Source organism: Dendropsophus ebraccatus, chromosome 10 (genome assembly GCF_027789765.1).
Source record: "Dendropsophus ebraccatus isolate aDenEbr1 chromosome 10, aDenEbr1.pat, whole genome shotgun sequence".
NCBI lineage: Eukaryota > Metazoa > Chordata > Amphibia > Anura > Hylidae > Dendropsophus > Dendropsophus ebraccatus.
The window spans coordinates 898,732-923,560 of NC_091463.1; the positions used below are offsets into that span (position 1 = coordinate 898,732).

Genomic DNA, 24,829 nt, shown 5'->3' on the forward strand with positions numbered 1-24,829 from the left:
CTGAGCGATGGCTTCTCCTCCATCACTGACATCCACAAGCCCAGTCCTCTCCTCTCCTCCTCTGAGCGATGGCTTCTCCTCCATCACTGACATCCACAAGCCCAGTCCTCTCCTCTCCTCTGAGCGATGGCTTCTCCTCCATCACTGACATCCACAAGCCCAGTCCTCTCCTCTGAGTGATGGCTTCTCCTCCATCACTGACACCCACAAGCCCAGTCCTCTCCTCTCCTCTGAGCGATGGCTTCTCCTCCATCACTGACATCCACAAGCCCAGTCCTCTCCTCTCAGCGATGGCTTCTCCTCCATCACTGACACCCACAAGCCCAGTCCTCTCCTCTCCTCCTATGAGCGATGGCTTCTCCTCCATCACTGACATCCACAAGCCCAGTCCTCTCCTCTCCTCCTCTGAGCGATGGCTTCTCCTCCATCACTGACACCCACAAGCCCAGTCCTCTCCTCTCCTCTCCTTCTGAGCGATGGCTTCTCCTCCATCACTGACACCCACAAGCCCAGTCCTCTCCTCTCCTCCTCTGAGCGATGGCTTCTCCTCCATCACTGACAACCACAAGCCCAGTCCTCTCCTCTCCTCCTGAGCAGATGGATTCTCCTCCATCCTGACACCCACAAGCCCAGTCTCTCCTCTCCTCTCTGAGCGATGGCTTCTCCTCCATCACTGACATCCACAAGCCCAGTCCTCTCCTCTCCTCCTGAGCGATGGCTTCTCCTCCATCACTGAGATCCACAAGCCCAGTCCTCTCCTCTCCTCTCTGAGCGATGGCTTCTCCTCCATCACTGACATCCACAAGCCCAGTCCTCTCCTCTCCTCTGAGCGATGGCTTCTCCTCCATCACTGACATCTACAAGCCCAGTCCTCTCCTCTCCTCTCTGAGCGATGGCTTCTCCTCTATCACTGACACCCACAAGCCCAGTCCTCTCCTCTCCTCTGAGCGATGGCTTCTCCTCCATCACTGACACCCACAAGCCCAGTCCTCTCCTCTCCTCTCCTCTGAGCGATGGCTTCTCCTCCATCACTGACACCCACAAGCCCAGTCCTCTCCTCTCCTCTGAGCGATGGCTTCTCCTCCATCACTGACATCCACAAGCCCAGTCCTCTCCTCTCCTCTGAGCGATGGCTTCTCCTCCATCACTGACACCCACAAGCCCAGTCCTCTCCTCTCCTCCTCTGAGCGATGGCTTCTCCTCCATCACTGACATCCACAGGCCCAGTCCTCTCCTCTCCTCTGAGCGATGGCTTCTCCTCCATCACTGACACCCACAAGCCCAGTCGTCTCCTCTCCTCCTCTGAGCGATGGCTTCTCCTCCATCACTGACACCCACAAGCCCAGTCCTCTCCTCTCCTCTGAGCGATGGCTTCTCCTCCATCACTGACATCCACAAGCCCAGTCCTCTCCTCTCCTCTGAGCGATGGCTTCTCCTCCATCACTGACATCCACAAGCCCAGTCCTCTCCTCTCCTCTGAGCGATGGCTTCTCCTCCATCACTGACATCCACAAGCCCAGTCCTCTCCTCTGAGCGATGGCTTCTCCTCCATCACTGACATCCAAAGGCCCAGTCCTCTCCTCTCCTCCTCTGAGCGATGGCTTCTCCTCCATCACTGACACCCACAAGCCCAGTCCTCTCCTCTCCTCCTCTGAGCGATGGCTTCTCCTCCATCACTGACATCCACAAGCCCAGTCCTCTCCTCTCCTCTGAGCGATGGCTTCTCCTCCATCACTGACATCCACAGGCCCAGTCCTCTCCTCTCCTCTGAGCGATGGCTTCTCCTCCATCACTGACATCCACAAGCCCAGTCCTCTCCTCTCCTCCATCACTGACACCCACAAGCCCAGTCCTCTCCTCTCCTCCTCTGAGCGATGGCTTCTCCTCCATCACTGACATCCACAAGCCCAGTCCTCTCCTCTGAGCGATGGCTTCTCCTCCATCACTGACACCCACAAGCCCAGTCCTCTCCTCTCCTCTCAGCGATGGCTTCTCCTCCATCACTGACACCCACAAGCCCAGTCCTCTCCTCTCCTCTCAGCGATGGCTTCTCCTCCATCACTGACACCCACAAGCCCAGTCCTCTCCTCTCCTCCTCTGAGCGATGGCTTCTCCTCCATCACTGACATCCACAAGCCCAGTCCTCTCCTCTCCTCTCAGCAATGGCTTCTCCTCCATCACTGACACCCACAAGCCCAGTCCTCTCCTCTCCTCCTCTGAGCGATGGCTTCTCCTCCATCACTGACACCCACAAGCCCAGTCCTCTCCTCTCAGCGATGGCTTCTCCTGGATCCCACACAGGGGCTATGCTCACAGCACCTCTGCTTCTCTCAGATCCTCCTAGATCCTCTCCCTTCCTGGGATCTGGCCGCAGCTCCTGGCTCCTTCATCTCATCACTGTCTGCCCCCTGTTATCTGGCTCCTGTGTCTCCTGCTCAGTATGTTGGGGGGGGGGGGGGGGGGGTGCATAGCCTACAGCCCCCTGCTTCACACCTGGTGGCTTCTATAAATTTCACAGAAGAAGGTGATGACGGCCTTATTACACAGAACGATTATTGCCCGTATTCGGCTGAACAATGTCGGCTGATCGTTGCTGCTGTTTGTATTTCACCATGTTGAAAGACAAACAACTGATAGCAGCGAACTGCTGCTGTCGCTCCGTGTAATAGGGGGCAGCAGACCGCCGCTATCCTCTATGGGCTGCCCGGACAATGTAGCTGTCACACTGGCAGCCCCTCTGCAGCTCCCCGCGGCCCCCCCTGTTGTCACCCGCTTGTTGCTGCTGCGTGTAGTAGTGGTGGCAGCGAGCGGGAAACAGGAGCAAACGAGCGCTGACAGCTCCTCATTTTAATGGACTCACAGCCAGCCACACTGTTACCGCCCCCCTCTCTGTGCTGTGCCCCCCTCTGTGTACCTTGCCTCCCCTCTTTCTGTGTACTGTGCCCCTCCTCTCTCTGTGTGCTGTGCCCCTCCTCTCTCTGTGTGCTGTGCCCCTCCTCTCTCTGTGTGCTGTGCCCCTCCTCTCTGTGTGTGCTGTGCCCCTCCTCTCTCTGTGTGTGCTGTGCCCCTCCTCTCTGTGTGCTGTGCCCCTCCTCTCTGTGTGCTGTGCCCCTCCTCTCTGTGTGCTGTGCCCCTCCTCTCTGTGTGCTGTGCCCCTCCTCTCTGTGTGCTGTGCCCCTTCTCTCTGTGTGTGCTGTGCCCCTCCTCTCTCTGTGTGCTGTGCCCCTCCTCTCTGTGTGCTGTGCCCCTCCTCTCTCTGTGTGCTGTGCCCCTCCTCTCTCTGTGTGCTGTGCCCCTCCTCTCTCTGTGTGTGCTGTGCCCCTCCTCTCTGTGTGCTGTGCCCCTCCTCTCTCTGTGTGCTGTGCCCCTCCTCTCTCTGTGTGCTGTGCCCCTCCTCTCTGTGTGTGCTGTGCCCCTCCTCTCTGTGTGCTGTGCCCCTCCTCTCTCTGTGTGTGCTGTGCCCCTCCTCTCTGTGTGCTGTGCCCCTCCTCTCTGTGTACTGTGCCCCTCCTCTCTCTGTGTGTGCTGTGCCCCTCCTCTCTCTGTGTGTGCTGTGCCCCTCCTCTCTCTGTGTGTGCTGTGCCCCTCCTCTCTCTGTGTGTGCTGTGCCCCTCCTCTGTGTGCTGTGCCCCTCCTCTGTGTGCTGTGCCCCTCCTCTCTGTGTGTGCTGTGCCCCTCCTCTCTGTGTGTGCTGTGCCCCTCCTCTCTCTGTGTGTGCTGTGCCCCTCCTCTCTCTGTGTGTGCTGTGCCCCTCCTCTCTCTGTGTGTGCTGTGCCCCTCCTCTCTCTGTGTGTGCTGTGCCCCTCCTCTCTCTGTGTGTGCTGTGCCCCTCCTCTCTCTGTGTGTGCTGTGCCCCTCCTCTCTCTGTGTGTGCTGTGCCCCTCCTCTCTCTGTGTGTGCTGTGCCCCTCCTCTCTCTGTGTGTGCTGTGCCCCTCCTCTCTCTGTGTGTGCTGTGCCCCTCCTCTCTCTGTGTGTGCTGTGCCCCTCCTCTCTCTGTGTGTGCTGTGCCCCTCCTCTCTCTGTGTGTGCTGTGCCCCTCCTCTCTCTGTGTGTGCTGTGCCCCTCCTCTCTCTGTGTGTGCTGTGCCCCTCCTCTCTCTGTGTGTGCTGTGCCCCTCCTCTCTCTGTGTGTGCTGTGCCCCTCCTCTCTCTCTGTGTGCTGTGCCCCTCCTCTCTGTGTGTGCTGTGCCCCTCCTCTCTGTGTGCTGTGCCCCTCCTCTCTCTGTGTGTGCTGTGCCCCTCCTCTCTGTGTGCTGTGCCCCTCCTCTCTGTGTGTGCTGTGCCCCTCCTCTCTGTGTGTGCTGTGCCCCTCCTCTCTCTGTGTGTGCTGTGCCCCTCCTCTCTCTGTGTGTGCTGTGCCCCTCCTCTCTCTGTGTGTGCTGTGCCCCTCCTCTCTCTGTGTGTGCTGTGCCCCTCCTCTCTCTGTGTGTGCTGTGCCCCTCCTCTCTGTGTGTGCTGTGCCCCTTCTCTCTGTGTGTGCTGTGCCCCTTCTCTCTGTGTGTGCTGTGCCCCTCCTCTCTCTGTGTGTGCTGTGCCCCTCCTCTCTGTGTGTGCTGTGCCCTTCCTCTCTCTGTGTGTGCTGTGCCCCTCCACCTGCCATGCTTTGCCCCCACCCCGCTGGTGATAACTGATGTGCGGTGACCTCTCCCTGGCAGGTGATGAGTGCTCGCAGGATGAGAGCGGTTCTGCTGCCATTTTCACGGTCCAGATGGATGATCACCTTGGAGGAAAACCCATCCAGAACCGCGAGGTCCAGGGCTATGAGTCTGCTGTTTTCTTGGGATACTTTAAATCTGGCATCAAATACAAGGTGACTATAGCAGCGGTGACGTTACAGTGTGTCAGGAGTGACCTGCGGGGTCACATGATTCCAAATGTTCAGTGATTGTTCTCCTCACTGTCCACCTCACCTGCAACATCACCATCCGCCCCACCTGCAACATCACCATCCGCCCCACCTGCAACATCACCATCCGCCCCACCTGCAACATCACCATCCGCCCCACCTGCAACATCACCATCCGCCCCACCTGCAACATCACCATCCGCCCCACCTGCAACATCACCATCCGCCCCACCGCCAACATCACCATCCGCCCCACCTGCAACATCACCATCCGCCCCACCTGCAACATCACCATCCGCCCCACCTGCAACATCACCATCCGCCCCACCTGCAACATCACCATCCGCCCCACCTGCAACATCACCATCCGCCCCACATCACCATCCGCCCCACATCACCATCCGCCCCACCGCCCACATCACCATCCGCCCCACCTGCAACATCACTATCCGCCCCACATCACCATCCCCCCCCCCCACCGCCCACATCACCATCCCCCCCACATCACCATCCGCCCCACCGCCCACATCACCATCCGCCCCACCGCCCACATCACCATCCGCCCCACCGCCCACATCACCATCCGCCCCACCGCCCACATCACCATCCGCCCCACCGCCCACATCACCATCCGCCCCACCGCCCACATCACCATCCGCCCCACCGCCCACATCACCATCCGCCCCACCGCCCACATCACCATCCGCCCCACCGCCCACATCACCATCCGCCCCACCGCCCACATCACCATCCCGCCCACATCACCATCCGCCCCACCGCCCACATCACCATCCGCCCCACCGCCCACATCACCATCCGCCCCACCGCCCACATCACCATCCCCCCCCACCGCCCACATCACCATCCGCCCCACCGCCCACATCACCATCCGCCCCACCGCCCACATCACCATCCGCCCCACCGCCCACATCACCATCCGCCCCACCGCCCACATCACCATCCGCCCCACCGCCCACATCACCATCCGCCCCACCGCCCACATCACCATCCGCCCCACCGCCCACATCACCATCCCGCCCACATCACCATCCGCCCCACCGCCCACATCACCATCCGCCCCACCGCCCACATCACCATCCGCCCCACCGCCCACATCACCATCCCCCCCCACCGCCCACATCACCATCCGCCCCCACCGCCCACATCACCATCCGCCCCACCGCCCACATCACCATCCGCCCCACCGCCCACATCACCATCCGCCCCACCGCCCACATCACCATCCGCCCCACCGCCCACATCACCATCCGCCCCACCGCCCACATCACCATCCGCCCCACCCCCCACATCACCATCCGCCCCACCGCCCACATCACCATCCGCCCCACCGCCCACATCACCATCCGCCCCACCGCCCACATCACCATCCGCCCCACCGCCCACATCACCATCCGCCCCACCGCCCACATCACCATCCGCCCCACCGCCCACATCACCATCCCCCCCACCGCCCACATCACCATCCCCCCCACATCACCATTCGCCCCACCTGCAACATCACCATCCCCCCACCACCCCAGACCCAGTGGCAGCAGACTGGACGGGGTCTGTGGCTGTAGATGGTGGGTTGTATGTTTGGATGATCTGGCGTCTCTTGCCCGCAGGCTGGGGGTGTGGCCTCCGGATTCACCCACGTGGTCCCGAATGATGTGAAGGTGGAGCGGCTGCTGCAGGTGAAGGGTCGGCGCTTGGCTCGGGCCACAGAGGTGCCGGTGTCCTGGGGAAGCTTCAACCAGGGAGACTGCTTCATCCTGGACTTGGGAGATGTAAGTGATCTGTGGCCCATTACCTCGGGCGGGGAAATGGCGGCCATATTGGCTCCCTTCTCACCTTTTTCCGCTTCTCTGCAGGAGATCTTCCAGTGGTGCGGCTCCAAGGCCAACAGGTTTGAGAAGCTGAAAGCCACCACCGTCTCAAAGGACATCCGTGACAACGAGCGCCATGGCCGAGCCAGGGTCTACGTGGTGGAGGAGGGGATGGAGCGTGAGAGGATGGTGCAGGTGTGTCAGGGAGAGGACCCATGGGCGGAGCATTGTAGAGTGGGCAGGGTTAGGTTTGACACCGTACACTGACCGCCCCCAGTGACCCGTACTGGGTGGGGGAAACAATGCATGCTATGGGGGGCGCTATTGTTATAGCGGTGTACTGGGATGTATAGAGAGATGGCAGTGCTCAGCTCCTCCCCATGTTATAGCAGTGTACTGGGAGGTATAGATATGTAACAGTGCTCAGTTCCTCCCCATGTTTATAGCGGTGTACGGGGGTCGGGTGTGGGGGTGTTATAGAGATGTAGCGGTGCTCAGTGTGCGCTATGGCTGCAGCAGGCTGTGTGTGTGTGCTATGGCTGCAGCAGGTTGTGTGTGTGCGCGCTATAGCTGCAGCAGGTTGTGTGTGTGTGTGTGTGCTATGGCTGCAGCAGGTTGTGTGTGTGTGCTATGGCTGCAGCAGGGTGTGTGTGTGTGTGTATGTGCGCTATGTCTGCAGCAAGCTGTGTGTGTGTGTGTGTGCTATGGCCGCAGCAGGCTGTGTGTGTGTGTGTGCTATGGCTACAGCAGGCTGTGTGTGTGCGCTATGTATGCAGCAGGCTGTGTGTGTGTGCTATGTATGCAGCAGGCTGTGTGTGTGTATGCTATGGCTGCAGCAGGCTGTGTGTGTGTGCTATGGCTGCAGCAGGCTGTGTGTGTGTGTGTGTGTGTGTGTGTGTGTGTGCTATGGCCGCAGCAGGCTGTGTGTGTGTGCTATGGCTGCAGCAGGCTGTGTGTGTGTGTGCTATGGCTACAGCAGGCTGTGTGTGTGCGCTATGGCTGCAGCAGGCTGTGTGTGTGTATGCTATGGCTGCAGCAGGCTGTGTGTGTGTGTGTGTGTGCTATGGCTGCAGCAGGCTGTGTGTGTGTATGCTATGGCTGCAGCAGGCTGTGTGTATGTGTGCTATGGCTGCAGCAGGCTGTGTGTATATGTACTATGGCTACAGCAGGCTGTGTGTGTGTATGCTATGGCTGCAGCAGGCTGTGTGTGTGTATGCTATGGCTGCAGCTGGCTGTGTGTGTGTGTGTGTGTGCGTGTGTGGTGTGCACTATGGCTGCAGCTGTGTGTGTGTGTGTGTGTGTGTGCGCTATGGCTGCAGCAGGCTGTGTGTGTGTGCGTGTGTGGTGTGCACTATGGCTGTGTGTGTGTGTGTGCGCTATGGCTGCAGCAGGCTGTGTGTGTGTGCTATGGCTGCAGCAGGCTGTGTGTGTGTGCGTGTGTGGTGTGCACTATGGCTGTGTGTGTGTGTGTGTGCGCTATGGCTGCAGCAGGCTGTGTGTGTGTGCTATGGCTGCAGCAGGCTGTGTGTGTGTGTGCGTGTGTGGTGTGCACTATGGCTGCAGTAGGCTGTGTGTGTGTGTATGTGTGTGCTATGGCTGCAGCAGGCTGTGTGTGTGTGCTATGGCTGCAGCAGGCTGTGTGTGCGTGTGTGGTGTACACTATGGCTGCAGCTGTGTGTGTGTGCTATGGCTGCAGCAGGCTGTGTGTGTGTGTGTGTGTGTGTGTGTGGTGTGCACTATGGCTGCAGCAGGCTGTGTGTGTGTATGTGCTATGGCTGCAGCAGTCTGTGTGTGACCCCCCTCTATATCACTATGTGTGTGACCTCTCTATATCAGTATGTGTGACCCCTCTCTATATCACTATGTGTGACCCCTCTATATCACTATGTGTGACCCCTCTCTATATCACTATGTGTGACCCCCCTATATATCACTATGTGTGACCCCTCTCTATATCACTATGTGTGACCCCTCTCTATATCACTATGTGTGACCTCTCTCTATATCACTGTGTGACCTCTCTCTATATCACTGTGTGACCCCTCTCTATATCACTATGTGTGACCCCCCTATATATCACTATGTGTGACCCCTCTCTATATCACTATGTGTGACCCCTCTATATCACTATGTGTGACCCCTCTCTATATCACTGTGTGTGACCCCTCTCTATATCACTATGTGTGACCCCTCTCTATATCACTATGTGTGACCCCTCTCTATATCACTATGTGTGACCTCTCTCTATATATCACTATGTGTGACCCCTCTCTATATCACTATGTGTGACCTCTCTATATCACTATGTGTGACCTCTCTCTATATCACTATGTGTGACCCCTCTCTATATCACTATGTGTGACCCCTCTCTATATCACTATGTGTGACCCCTCTCTATATCACTATGTGTGACCCCTCTCTATATCACTATGTGTGACCCCTCTCTATATCACTATGTGTGACCTCTCTATATCACTATGTGTGACCCCTCTCTATATCATAGTAACATAGTAACATAGTAAATAAGGTTGAAAGAAGACAAGAGTCCATCAGGTTCAACCTAGGAAAATCCTACTGTGTTGATCCAGGAAGGCGAAAAACCCCTATGGGGCAGAAGACAAACGCCCCACCACAGGGAGAAACTCCCCCCCCTCCCCCGACTGCAATGGCAACCAGAACAATCCCCGGATCAACGTATCACCAGAAATCTAATGCCCATAACTTGTAATATTATATTTTTCAAGAAAATCATCCAGGCCTCCCTTGAACTTATTTAATGAATCAGCCATGACAACATCATGTGGCAGAGAGTTCCACAGTCTTACCGCTCGTACAGTAAAGAACCCGCGTCGATGCTGATGATAGAATCTTCTTTCCTCTAGACGTAGAGGATGCCCCCTTGTCATGGTTACAGACCTAGGAGTAAGGAGACCCCTACAAAGATCTCTGTACTGTCCATTCATATATTTGTACATTGTGATCAGATCGCCCCTAAGACGTCTTTTTTCTAGCGTAAATAACCCCAAGCGTGATAACCTGTCCTGGTACTGTAACCCACCCATTCCCTTAATGACCTTTGTTGCCCTCCTCTGCACCCACTCCAGTTCAGCTGTGTCCTTCTTATATACCGGTGCCCAGTATTGTACACAGTATATACCATATGTGGTCTGACCAGTGATTTATAAAGAGGATAAGCTATGTTCTCATCTTTAGCATCTATACCTCTTTTGATGCATCCCATTATTTTATTAGCCTTGGCCGCTGCTGCCTGGCACTGATCACTAAAGTTGAGTTTACTGTCCACCAATACCCCCAGGTCCTTTTCGGAAGTAGTTTTACCCAGTGTTTTATTATTTAGCACATAACTGTATTTATTATTTCTATGGCCCAAATGCATAACCTTACATTTATCCACATTAAACTTCATTTGCCATTTCTCTGCCCAAGCCTCTAGCTTCTCCAAATCCCTCTGTAATAGGATATTATCCTCCTCTGTACTGATTACTTTACCCAGTTTAGTATCATCTGCAAAAATGGAGATTCTACTCTGTAGCCCCTCTACAAGATCATTAATAAAAATATTAAAAAAAGTGGACCCAACACTGACCCCTGTGGTACCCCACTAGTAACTAAAACCCAATCTGAATATGTTCCATCAATGACCACCCTCTGTTTTCTATCACACAACCAGTTACTTACCCATTTGCATACGTTTTCCCCGAGTCCCAGTATCCTCATTTTGTAGACCAACCTTTCATGCGGCACAGTATCAAATACTATAGAAACGTCCAGATACACAACGTCCACAGCCTCCCCCAGGTCCAGTCTATAACTTACCTCTTCATAGAAGCCGATCAGATTAGTCTGACAGGACCGATCCCTCATAAATCCATGCTGGTGCTGCGTCATAAGATTATTTTCATTAAGATACTCCAGTATAGCATCTCTTACAATCCCCTCAAATACTTTACCTACTATAGATGTTAGACTTACGGGCCTGTAGTTTCCAGGATCACTCTTTGACCCCTTCTTGAATATTGGTACCACATTAGCTATGCGCCAGTCCTGTGGAAGAATCCCTGTCGTAATAGAATCTTTAAATAATAGGAATAACGGTCTGTCCAACACAGTATTTAATTCTTGCAAAACTCTAGGATGGATACCTTCTGGGCCCGGTGACTTATGGATTTTAATATTTTTAAGGCGTCTCCCCACTTCTTGTTGTGTTAGGCAGGTGAGATTTATGGGAGGATTAACATTATCCCTAGTCATGTCGTCTGTTATGGGATTCTCCTCTGTGAATACAGTAGAGAAGAATGTATTTAGTAGATTGGCCTTTTCCTCTTCCCCCTCCACCATTACACCCAGATTATTTTTGAGGGGACCAACATTTTCGGTTTTAAGTCTTTTGTTATTTATATAGGTGAAGAACATTTTGGGATTTGTTTTACTTTCTGTGGCTATCCTTCTTTCTGTTGCTATTTTTGCTTCTTTTATTTGCTTTTTACACATTCTATTCTTCTGTCTATAGTTGCTCCATGCTTCCCCACTACCTTCTTGTTTTAGTAGTCTGACTGCTTGTTTCTTATAATTTATTGCACCCCTTACAGCTGTAGTTACCACATTGGATTTCTCTTATTTCTACTACGTTTATTCCCATATGGTATGTGTCGTTCACACGATTTACCCAGGATGCTCTTAAATATGTCCCATTTCTCTTGTGTACTTTTATTTCTGAAGGCATTGTCCCAGTCTATGTCCCCGGGGTCCTCTCTTATATCTCAGGGCAGTGTCCCAGTCTATGTCCCCGGGGTCCTCTCTTAGTTTTTGGAAATTAGCCTTCCTGAAATTTAATGTTTTTGTAGCCCCTCTGCTAATCATTTTATTGAAGGATAATTGAAAACTTACTATGTTATGGTCACTATTACCTAGGTGACCCCCCACCTCTATTTTTGATATTCTGTCGGGCCTATTGGTTAAGATCAGGTCCAGGAGTGCCCCCCCCTCTTGTTGGTTCCTCTACTAGTTGGGAAAGGTAATTATCTTTTACTATTTCCAAAAACACGCTTCCCTTCCTGGAGCTGCAGGTTTCTGCTTTCCTGTATATATTTGGGTAGTTAAAGTCCCCCATAATAATGACTTCCCCCTGCTTCGCTGCCGCATCTATTTGTCTTATAAGAAGATTTTCTGATTCTTCCACTATACTTGGAGGTTTATAACACACTCCTATAAGAATTTTATTATTCTTTGTCCCTCCCCTTATTTCTACCCAAAGAGACTCCACATTATCATCACATATATCCTCCCGCAGAATAGGCTTAAGGCAGGATATAACATATAGACAGACCCCTCCCCCTTTCTTATTTTTACGGTCATTTCTGAATAGACTATAACCCTGGATATTAACGGCCCAGTCATAGGTCTCGTCCAGCCATGTCTCGCTTATCCCCACTATATCATATTTCTCTTCAACCATTATGAGTTCTAATTCCTCAGCTTTATTAGTGAGGCTTCGAGCATTAGTATACATACAGTTAATATGTTTTTCCATATTCCCTTTCCTCTTGTCACTAGTGACTGTTCTATCCCCTCCTGCCGCTCCACCCCCAGTTCCATAATCTAGGCCCAGCTCTCCATCTACTCTGTCTTCACTTACTATATTGTAGTTGCCCTCTCTATATCACTATGTGTGACCTCTCTATATCACTATGTGTGACCCCTCTATATCACTATGTGTGACCTCTCTATATCACTATGTGTGACCCCTCTCTATATCACTATGTGTGACCCCTCTCTATATCACTATGTGTGACCCCCCTATATATCACTATGTGTGACCCCTCTCTATATCACTATGTGTGACCTTCCTATATATCACTATGTGTGACCCCTCTATATCACTATGTGTGACCTCTCTCTATATCACTGTGTGACCTCTCTCTATATCACTATGTGTGACCCCTCTCTATATCACTATGTGTGACCTCTCTATATCACTATGTGTGACCCCTCTATATCACTATGTGTGACCTCTCTCTATATCACTATGTGTGACCTCTCTCTATATCACTATGTGTGACCTCTCTCTATATCACTATGTGTGACCTCTCTCTATATATCACTATGTGTGACCCCTCTCTATATCACTATGTGTGACCCCTCTATATCACTATGTGTGACCCCTCTATATCACTATGTGTGACCCCTCTATATCACTATGTGTGACCCCTCTCTCTATATCACTATGTGTGACCCCTCTCTATATCACTATGTGTGACCCCTCTCTATATCACTGTGTGACCTCTCTCTATATCACTATGTGTGACCCCTCTCTATATCACTATGTCTGACCTCTCTATATATCACTATGTGTGACCTCTCTCTATATCACTATGTGTGACCTCTCTCTATATCACTATGTGTGACCCCTCTCTATATCACTATGTGTGACCCCTCTCTATATCACTATGTCTGACCTCTCTATATATCACTATGTGTGACCTCTCTCTATATCACTATGTGTGACCCCTCTCTATATCACTATGTGTGACCCCTCTCTATATCACTATGTGTGTGACCCCTCTCTATATCACTATGTGTGACCCCTCTCTATATCACTATGTGTGATCCCTCTCTATATCACTATGTGTGACCCCTCTCTATATCACTATGTGTGACCCCTCTCTATATCACTGTGTGACCTCTCTCTATATCACTATGTGTGACCCCTCTCTATATCACTATGTGTGACCCCCCTATATATCACTATGTGTGACCCCCCTCTATATCACTATGTGTGACCTCTCTCTATATATCACTATGTGTGACCCCTCTCTATATCACTGTGTGACCCCTCTATATCACTATGTGTGACCTCTCTCTATATCACTATGTGTGACCCCTCTATATATCACTATGTGTGACCTCTCTATATCACTATGTGTGACCCCTGTATATCACTGTGTGACCCCTCTCTATATCACTATGTGTGACCCCTCTCTATATCACTATGTGTGACCCCTCTATATCACTATGTGTGACCTCTCTCTATATCACTGTGTGACCCCTCTCTATATCACTATGTGTGACCCCTCTATATCACTATGTGTGACCCCTCTCTCTATATCACTATGTGTGACCCCTCTCTATATCACTATGTGTGACCCCTCTATATCACTATGTGTGACCTCTCTATATCACTATGTGTGACCCCTCTCTATATCACTATGTGTGACCTCTCTCTATATCACTATGTGTGACCCCTCTATATCACTATGTGTGACCTCTCTATATCACTATGTGTGACCCCTCTCTATATCACTATGTGTGACCTCTCTATATCACTATGTGTGACCCCTCTCTATATCACTATGTGTGACCCCTCTCTATATCACTATGTGTGACCCCTCTCTATATCACTATGTGTGACCCCTCTATATCACTATGTGTGACCCCTCTATATCACTATGTGTGACCCCTCTCTATATCACTATGTGTGACCTCTCTCTATATCACTATGTGTGACCCCTCTCTATATCACTATGTGTGACCCCTCTCTATATCACTATGTGTGACCTCTCTCTATATCACTATGTGTGACCCCTCTCTATATCACTATGTGTGACCTCTCTCTATATCACTATGTGTGACCCCTCTCTATATCACTATGTGTGACCCCTCTATATCACTATGTGTGACCTCTCTATATCACTATGTGTGACCTCTCTATATCACTATGTGTGACCCCTCTCTATATCACTATGTGTGACCCCTCCCTATATCACTATGTGTGACCCCTCTCTATATCACTATGTGTGACCCCTCTCTATATCACTATGTGTGACCTCTCTCTATATCACTATGTGTGACCTCTCTATATCACTATGTGTGACCTCTCTCTATATCACTATGTGTGACCCCTCTCTATATCACTATGTGTGACCCCTCTCTCTATATCACTATGTGTGACCCCTCTCTCTATATCACTATGTGTGACCTCTCTATATCACTATGTGTGACCTCTCTATATCACTATGTGTGACCCCTCTCTATATCACTATGTGTGACCCCTCTCTATATCACTATGTGTGACCCCTCTCTCTATATCACTATGTGTGACCCCTCTCTCTATATCACTATGTGTGACCTCTCTATATCACTATGTGTGACCCCTCTCTATATCACTATGTGTGACCCCTCCCTATATCACTATGTGTGACCCCCCTCTCTATATCACTATGTGTGACCCCTCTATATCACTATGTGTGACCCCTCTCTATATCACTATGTGTGACCCCTCTCTATATCACTATGTGTGACCCCTCTATATCACTATGTGTGACCTCTCTATATCACTATGTGTGACCCCTCTCTATATCACTATGTGTGACCCCTCTCTATATCACTATGTGTGACCCCTCTCTATATCACTATGTGTGACCCCTCTCTATATCACTATGTGTGACCCCTCTATATCACTATGTGTGACCCCTCTCTATATCACTATGTGTGACCTCTCTCTCTATATCACTGTGTGACCCCTCTCTATATCACTATGTGTGACCCCTCTATATCACTATGTGTGACCCCTCTCTATATCACTATGTGTGACCTTCCTATATATCACTATGTGTGACCCCTCTATATCACTATGTGTGACCCCTCTCTATATCACTATGTGTGACCCCTCTCTATATCACTATGTGTGACCCCTCTCTATATCACTATGTGTGACCCCTCTCTCTATATATCACTATGTGTGACCCCTCTCTATATCACTATGTGTGACCCCTCTCTATATCACTATGTGTGACCCCTCTCTATATCACTATGTGTGACCTCTCTCTATATCACTATGTGTGACCCCTCTCTATATCACTATGTGTGACCCCCCTCTATATCACTATGTGTGACTCCCCTCTATATCACTATGTGTGACCTCTCTATATCACTATGTGTGACCCCTCTCTATATCACTATGTGTGACCTCTCTATATCACTATGTGTGACCCCTCTCTATATCACTATGTGTGACCCCTCTATATCACTATGTGTGACCTCTCTATATCACTGTGTGTGACCCCTCTCTATATCACTATGTGTGACCTCTCTATATCATTATGTGTGACCTCTCGGGGCAGGAAGTGTTGTGTGTCAGGAAGGATTATTGAGTAGCGGCAACAGTGATGTGTCTCTTACAGCTTTCTCCTCTGTTCTTCGCAGGTTCTGGGGGAGAAGCCGGATTTACCAGAGGGAACATCTGATGATGTTAAAGCGGACGCCACCAACCGGAAGCTGGCCAGGCTCTATAAGGTGAGTGCCGCCGCCTTGTGTTACACCACCAACCGGAAGCTGGCCAGGCTCTATAAGGTGAGTGCCGCCGCCTTGTGTTACACCACCAACCGGAAGCTGGCCAGGCTCTATAAGGTGAGTGCCGCCGCCTTGTGTTACACCACCAATCGGAAGCTGGCCAGGCTCTATAAGGTGAGTGCCGCCGCCTTGTGTTACACCACCAACCGGAAGCTGGCCAGGCTCTATAAGGTGAGTGCCGCCGCCTTGTGTTACACCACCAACCGGAAGCTGGCCAGGCTCTATAAGGTGAGTGCCGCCGCCTTGTGTTACACCACCAATCGGAAGCTGGCCAGGCTCTATAAGGTGAGTGCCGCCGCCTTGTGTTACACCACCAACCGGAAGCTGGCCGTATGTAGAACAGTACCAGAAAAGTGTATGGTCTATATAGTATACAATAAGGCTCCCTTCACACTCCCCGATCTCCGAACCCATAGGCTTACATTAGTGACGGACACCCTTCAGGATTTTCTAGATCCTTTCCTATTTTCATCCAGAATGTCATCACAGAAGCCCCTATAGAAGTCTATGGGAGCGCCGGATTCACAAGCTCTTTCCTGATTCACATCAGGAAAGTGCCCGGAATTCTGTAGTGGTTGAGAGCCCGTGCCATCAAAGTACACTGCTGCCCGCCGTCCCAGTACCACCTGCAGCTCCTTGCACTCAGACTTCAACAGTGCTGCCAGCCGCCCAGCACCCCCTCCCCCCAGATCGCAATTACAGCACTGCCAGCTGCGCGAGCACCCGCCATCCCAACCGGACCTCAACCCAGCGCTGCTCGGCACCCGGACCCCTGCACATGGCAGAGAGCGGCCTGAGCACCCGCTGCCTCCCCCCCCCTTCAGAACTCAACCCATTGCCCGGGAACCCCTCCCCCCAGACCTCAATGCAGATTGAAAACCCTTTTTTTTCATTCCTCCAATAAGGAAATCCTGATAGTAAAAACACGGATGTGTGAATGGGGCCTAAATATGACCAGACATATTGCCAGATCCAGTATACTGAGAGGTATGTGATATGCAGAACCAGCAATCCCACCACACCATGGCCATGTATTACCGCCACACTGGGCTGATTGTCATCCTATTGTTACAGCCTAAAACCCAGTATATGAAGCCAATAACACCACTATACAAGGGACAAATCCTGACCGCGTATTACCACCGCCTAATGTCATCCCACCATATTGTTACCGAATGACACATATTCACACATATATACACCTTGTGTAACAGTATAATAGCAACAATGCAATAGTGCCAATAACTTGGTGAGTGTCCATCAAGAGTCCTGGAGAGCAACATATGTACAAGTCCATTTAGTCCATGGTTAGTCCCTAACTAAGCTCCATTTACCTACACGATTTACAAACAATAAGGGGAATAATAAAATCGAGAAGCAAATCTAGACAAATTCCAGGTCGTCATTGTAACGAGCAGGAGGTTGTCCTGGTGGATCTTGTAACAGGTCCTGGATCTTCTGGGAGGACAGCAGAGTCAATGGATGGGTTGTCCACCGGTGGCTAAGGAGGTCGTGATCTGGGCTTCTTTTTTTTTTACTCTTTATTATTTTAGTTTTTCCATTTAACAAAGAAAAATGTTGGAAAGGCGGTGGTCCTCAACAACAAGGACAACTGTGTGACAAACAATTCAGAACATTCCACACAAACGGTACTAAACATCCAGCGGCAGAGCGGAGCATCACATCAAAGGGTGATCCACCGCTAAGAATCTCATTGTGCGAGACGAACACATAAGCGGTATCCCTCCTCTGCTGCTGCCAACATATGTCAATAAACACCCCCCACCCCCACCCCCGGAGCGGCAGATGGGAGAGGAAAATAAATAAAAAATATATAAAACGCAAAAAGGGTGATCCACCGCTAAGAATCTCATTGTGCGAGATGCACACATAAGCGGTATCCCTCCTCTGCTGCTGCCAACATATGTCAGTCAACATCCCCCCCCCCACCCCCGGAGCGGCAGATGGGAGAGGAAAATAAATAAAAAATAAATAAAACGCAAAAAGGGTGATCCACCGCTAAGAATCTCATTGTGCGAGATGCACACATAAGCGGTATCCCTCCTCTGCTGCTGCCAACATATGTCAATAAACACCCCCCACCCCCACCCCCGGAGCGGCAGATGGGAGAGGAAAATAAATAAATAATAAAACGCAAAAATGAAAACAAAAATACACACACCCCGGGTAACAAATTATTTTAGGCAGATCATTTACACCCAATCCTTCCAAATAAAACAGGTGCTTGCCAATTCCATCCTTTTTACTTTTATACCTCAGAAGTTCATACTGCTTAATCTGGGAAACTAAATTCTTCCAGGCTTCCAACACTGGGGATTGCTGTGCCAGCCACCCCCTCCTAATAAGACCTGGCACAACACTCTGTTCTTTGGTATATCCCAGGACCCGCCCAAAATCCCAATTACCGCTAACCTTGGGATCTTCTGCTTGGTTATACAATTCAGAGTATCAAAAACCCTGGACTTTCCTACATCCCCAGATTATGTGAAAAAAGTCTGCATCATCGCAACCACATCTGGGACAGTTCGCCGACTCTCTTATCCCCATCTTAAACAAAATTAAAGGTGAGTAGTAGTTACGGTGGAGAATTCTAAATTGAACCAGCTTGTGAGCTTCATTCATGGAAACGTTCTCCAAGTTTGCACATATATTCTGCCATGCCTCCTCCCCGAGATTGCCAACTTCCTGTTCCCACTTTACCTTCTTACTATCTAGTGCGACATACTTAATTTCATTAGCCAAAATTTTGTAGACCAAAGAGAGACCTCTTCTTGCCTTTCCCATGCCCTGTAACACTGAAAATATTCTGTGCTCATTAATCACGAAATAACTCGCACCATCTGATGCGTTACACACCTGCTGTAGTTGTAGAAAAAACCCTGTGCTTATCTTCTAGCCCAAACCATTCCTTAACCTCTTGGAAAGTCAGGAGCTTGCCACTCTGAAAAAGCCGCCATACCAACTTAATCCCTTTTACGTGCCAAAATTTCCAGTTGTGAATCTTCATAAATTCCAACAAGTGGAAATTGTTCCGTAATGGAGAACAACTCATACTACCCACTATACCACATCTTTGCTTAGTGTAAGACCATACTTTATCGTATAGATTACATAGTGAATTGTTAGTTACCCCACCACCCCAGTAACCGGCTTCAAGCAATTCAAATACATTGTCATAATTACTAATCCCAACCTTGTGCTGAAGAGGGGAAATACTTTTCCATCCTGCTAACTTACTTAAATGTGAAGAAATAAAATATAATCTAAGATCGGGCATGGAAAAGCCACCTACCCTTTTAGGGCCACTGAAAGCTCTGTATTTAAGTCTCACCCGTTTCCTCCCCCAGATGAGGTTCCCCAGTAGGATCTCAATCTTCCTAATCCACCTATCACTCACCCATACAGGGGAGCTCCAAAAAAGAAGAGTAGCTGGGGAAGGACGACCATCTTTACAATGGCAAGTCTATCTGCCATCGAAACTGGTAGCCTTTTCCACACATTCATTCTCTTTTCCAGGTTTTTAGCTCACAAAAGTCACTAACGTTGGGCCCTACCTTGATACCAAGATATTCCAGCGGCTCCATGGGCCCTAAAACCTTTAACTTACCCGCGACCGCGGAGGAGGAGGAGGATCCCAAATTTAGTAAGGAAGACTTATCCCATTGATGGATAACCCAGACGGGATAATATACTCACTCAGTTCATCTACAATACGCGATAATTTACTGTCCGGGTCCTTAACCAACAATAGAATGTCATTGGCATACAGCAGGAGTTTGTTCTTATTACCTTCTATACCGAACCCCTCATAGTCCAACCGTGTCCTGACCCAATGTGCCAAAGGTTCTATATACAGTGAAAATAAAAAAGGGGAGAGTGGACAGCCTTGCAGAGTTCCTCGAAAGGGTTATTAAGGGTTACCATTAATTTATAAACGGGCTATGGGATCATGATATAGTGTTTTAATCTGCCCCAGAAATACCGGCCCAAAGCCAAACTTAGCTAGGACCTCCCAGAGGTACCCCACTCCACCCTGTCGAAGGCCTTAGCTGCGTCCAACGACAGGATGGAGTGGGACCCCTCCCCACGCTCCAAGATAGCCGAATGGAGCTTAATGATGTTATCTTGCACTGTCTTATTGGGCATGAAACCCCCCTGCTCCTCACCTATCAGCTGGGGAATAACTCTATTAATTTTCTTTGCCAGCACTTTTGCAAAAAGCTTGACGTCAGTGTTAAGGAGCGAGATGGGGCGGTATGATTCGACCAATTTCAGATCCTTCCCCTTTTTCCCCAGCAAAATTATATGGGCTTCTCTCATAGACTGAGATAACATCCCCCCTTTACAGGATTCATTTAATACCTCGGCAAGTGTGGGCAGGATTACGGCGGAATATTTCCTATATATCTGGAAAGGTAACCCATCTGGAGCAGGTATATTACCTGATATAGATGCTAGAGCTTCCTCTAAATCTGACAGTGTGATCTCCCCCTCCAAGCAATCCCTGTCCTCCTCCGCCACCACGGGCAGCTCCACCTCTGCAAGCTGGCAATCCGCTCATCCCACCCTGAGGACTCGGAACAGTACAGATTCTGAAAAAAACCTCTAAATTCTTCAGCAATACCTGACTCATCCACCACCAAACTCCCATCTCTTTTTTTTTAAATCAGATTGTTTTTATTAACAGTATTTTCCACACACAAAAAGCATGCCTTTTTTTGGTAAACATACAAACAAAACAGACCCCCCATCCTCCCCCCACCCATCTTAAAGTACCAACCCCCCTCCCCCGAACCAACTTCCCCATCACAAAGTGATCATAATAATTGTATGAAGGCAACAACATTGGTCAGGCTATAGAAAGAAAAACTATTATCATAAAAATGAGATCATAAATTGCAACTCTCCGCAGTGTCATCCATTAAAGAACAATAAGGCACAGTATCATGTTCAAAGACCTGGGTATGAGCCTCCCTAACTTGAGCCCAGCAGTCCAGTCAAGGCACCCACCATCAGGAGAACCCAGTCATCTACCGTATAGTACCTCTTCTTCCTCCCCTTGTCCCATCACGGCGAACAGTTGACGCAGCCTGGTCTGACAATGATAAGAGAGCTTCCATTGGGTTGCGTCTAAGATTTCTAGACGGTATACCAGGTGCATCGAGCCAGGGGCCCCATATACTTTCAAATTTCTTGGATGCCTTTTCTTTTTTGATACACCCCTTTTTCCAAACGTATAACCTCATTAAGTCTGGCTACGAGTTCCGTGATGGTGGGCGCACTCGCCTGTATCCAGTGACTGGCAATTAATTTACGTGCCTGGTATAGAATAGCCAGCTCAATACCAGTAGGCTCATCTTCCTCAGGTATCAGACCCAGTATACATTTTAGGGGTTCCACTGGCACAGCAACTCCATACACCCTTCGTATGAGGGCTACAACCTCCCTCCAATAACCCTCCACATCAGATGGATAATATGTGCGTCAGCTAAGCCACACCTAGGGCAATTGGAATCAGCACGCACACCAATTCTATGCAGAAACTTGGGTGTCCTATACACTCGGTGTAGTAAGAACAGTTGAGAGGATCTGTGTGTCTCTGATACAGCCAATTTGGGAGTTAAGGCAAGTATATTTGTCCATTGTTCGTCAGTTATTGGGCCTATGTCTACTTCCCATTGTTCCTTAAACCAAACTCCCATCTCTACCAACAACTGATGCTATCTCCTGGTTGTCGGCCCTGTTTGTCAAAATTCTGGCCAGCAATTTATTGGGTTTCCCCCCATGTACAAATTTATCTTGCCCAGAAAAAAACAATCTGTGTTGCACTTTCTCCTTTATAAACTTCCCGAAGTCCTCTTGTGCGACTGTCCCAGCTCTCCACAGAAGCCCTTTCCGCATGCTCCATGGTTCTCTGGTGTACTGCCTCCTGCAGCTCCACTTCCCTAGACGCAAACCCCCTTTTACACCTCTTGATATTTTGGATTAGGATTCCCCTCAAAAAAGCCTTAAAAGTATCCCACACAACTAATAATGATGCAGACCCCTTGTTGGAAGACCAAAACCCATTCATTTCCTTAACTATATGTTGTTCTTGGGGATTAATTTTCATCCTATTATGAGCACCTGACCTCTGATCTTCCCCTAACTCAACAACAAGAGGGGTATGATCAGATATGGATCTAGGAGCATAAAAAATCCTTTTAACCTGCCGCAAAGCTGGAAGATTACAGAGTAACAAGTCTATGCGTGAAGCCGCATCCTACGAGCTGCTAAAGCATGAATATTCCCGCTTATCTGGGTTCAAGATACGCCATACCTCCCACCACCCCATTTCCTCACAAAAGTTCCGTATAGGGGACCGGCCATAGTCACGAGGTTTACCTGAGCTGTGTCTGTCCAATAACGGGTCCATAATACAGTTGAAGTCACCACCCACATATAACTGAGTAAAGGATTTGTCTTTAATAAATTCAGCGACTGCGAATAGGACATCCATCCGGAAAGGGGGCGCTATATACAGGAACCTTAACACACCAAGGTTTAAATTAGATTTTTTAATGAAAGTAAACAGATACGCCCGAAGAATATGACGACAGAGCCGAGTGATACTCAAACTTCGCCCACTTCTTCTTCATGCTATCCACCTTATCAGGGGCCAGATGTGTCTCTATAAGGACAATTATGGCAGGGAGATATTTACCAATCCTATCTGCTATCGCACACTTCTTAGCTCTGTCGGCCATACCCCGGGTGTTCCAGATCACAATCCTAGTGCACATAGATCAAAAAATAGAAGAAAAAAAATAAAATAAAAAATCCCCTCCCACAAATCTGTCGCTCCCGAACCCTCCCACCCCCACCCTTCCCAAACCCTCCCCACCTGTCGCGCATGATACCATGCACCACCCTCTACCAGGCTGCACATTGCTCTTCCCTGCTCCACAGCATAAGTGTCATACACCCAAACCATACTATGCTGCCCCTTAGGTTATCACAAACAACTCATTTTTAGCACCCTCAGCATCCAACCACTCAAATCAGAAGCATTGTGAAAAAAAATAAATAAAAAAAATAAAATAAAAATAAACTGAATTACTAAATAAATGGACCAAAAATAAATGATCTAAACATAAATGAAGTAGCCTCTCCTCAGGCCTCCCAATAGGAGTTAGTTACTACCCAACAGATAGACGACCATAGTGATTTTGTACATCCATGTGTTCCTCTGATAACATCATTCAACCCCCCCTCTAATATGAGAGCTGATTACACAGTACATGAAGGCGAGACACAGTCTTATCAAACATTTCAATTCATATAAGAGTAGCAACTGGCCGTCTCAGCTTCCTCTCTTCTGTGTGAGTTCTCTGTTGAGGGGGTTGAAGTTCTTATGGGTCACACGCTTATTGTTCACCTGGGGGCATAAATCCCAAACAGAGGTAGCATACTGTGTCCAGGCAACTGAAAGGAAAAAGGTCATTATAGTTCACCACTAGAGACAGGAGGGGGCAGCGGGGCACCTTGCATACAGTAGCTCCATCCCCCAAAAGATAAGGGGTTTAGCAGAGGGAGTCCTTTTCCTACTCCTGTTCAGCCAGAGTGGTTGCTGAGAGCGCACACCTTTTTAGTTCGTAACTTGCAAAAAAAAAAAACACACATGCTGTCCACAGATTCAGCCATTTTCTTAGTCTGAACAGTTACTTAGGACTAATTCAACACTATTCCTATAGTTATCAGCGGTGCTGCGTGTATCATAAATCCCATTGGAGTCCCAAGGAGATGGTATTATAAACTGGTAGCCAGCAGCCTCACCCTACCACTGGAGCCCATTTCTGCAGCCTTGTTTCAGAGCAGTTCTGTCCTAGTGTCCAGAGATTGATCAGCTGAGGAGGAGTGTGCTGATTTAGCTAGGAGCTGCCCCAATTAACTCCTTCCGCCCCTGTGGAAGAGGGCCAAACCTTAAAACAGCTCAGCGCTAGCTGTGTAGCCACGGACGCCGGCGTTGCAGACCCCGCCATCAGCCTTAACTGCCAGCAGCCAGATTTTTATAGCCCAGTGTTCTCTCACCCCTCGTCCCTCTCAGCAAGGGGAGGGGGTGCACATAAGCAGAGCCCCCAGCGTCCTTCCTGGGAGAATGCAGCGCCCCAGACACGCCTGAAGGATCCACCAGCTCCTGGGCCCGGCATCTTCCACAACCGCCAGCACCTCCGGAAGGCTGACTCCCACCGCTGCCTCCTCCACCATATGCCTCCTCTTCTCTCCATTCCAGGTTCTTATCAGAGGCCGGCACGGTGCAGCCCGGCATCCCAGCACTCATATGGGCAGCTCAGGGTTCTCATCAGCAGCTCCGGATCCTCATGGAGCAGGGAGAGAGAGCAATGTGTGCGACTACTCAGTCATGCCGCTAGCCCGATCTGGGCTTCTTGGTTGATGATAAGGAACCTCTGCCGAGTAGGTAGAGAGGCTTGGTAGGTCGGTTTCGGTTACGATGAACATTAACAGGTAACTTTCCAGCTTTTTGAATCTGGTAGATGCCAGCAGCTTCATGCGGGATAGAAATGACAATGGATCGAGTTTCCCGGAACGATGGCCATCTTTTAGCCAGACTCTATCACCAGTCTTGAGAGGTTGAGCGTTAACACGCCTGTTATAATCCCCTTGTAACCAGTGTAACCAGTAGGACAATGAATGGTGTTAATGTAGATTTCCATCAATTCTCCTAGGAGTTCAGGCCATTCACCTGGTTTGGATACTGCAGCCGTTC

General features: G+C 49.9%; 1 protein-coding gene across 2 annotated transcripts in view; it reads left to right on the top strand.

The window, feature by feature from the left end:
* Positions 1-4,655: 4,655 nt before the first annotated feature.
* GSN (gelsolin) overlaps positions 4,656-24,829 on the top strand; it is an 80,967-nt gene continuing 60,793 nt past the window's right edge. For both annotated transcript variants that reach the window (XM_069943644.1, XM_069943645.1), the window contains exons 1-4: positions 4,656-4,810; positions 6,472-6,633; positions 6,718-6,867; positions 15,895-15,984. In XM_069943644.1, the coding sequence (XP_069799745.1) occupies positions 4,709-4,810; positions 6,472-6,633; positions 6,718-6,867; positions 15,895-15,984 (504 nt within the window). In that variant the 5' untranslated portion in view covers positions 4,656-4,708. The remainder of the gene's footprint in view (positions 4,811-6,471; positions 6,634-6,717; positions 6,868-15,894; positions 15,985-24,829) is intronic.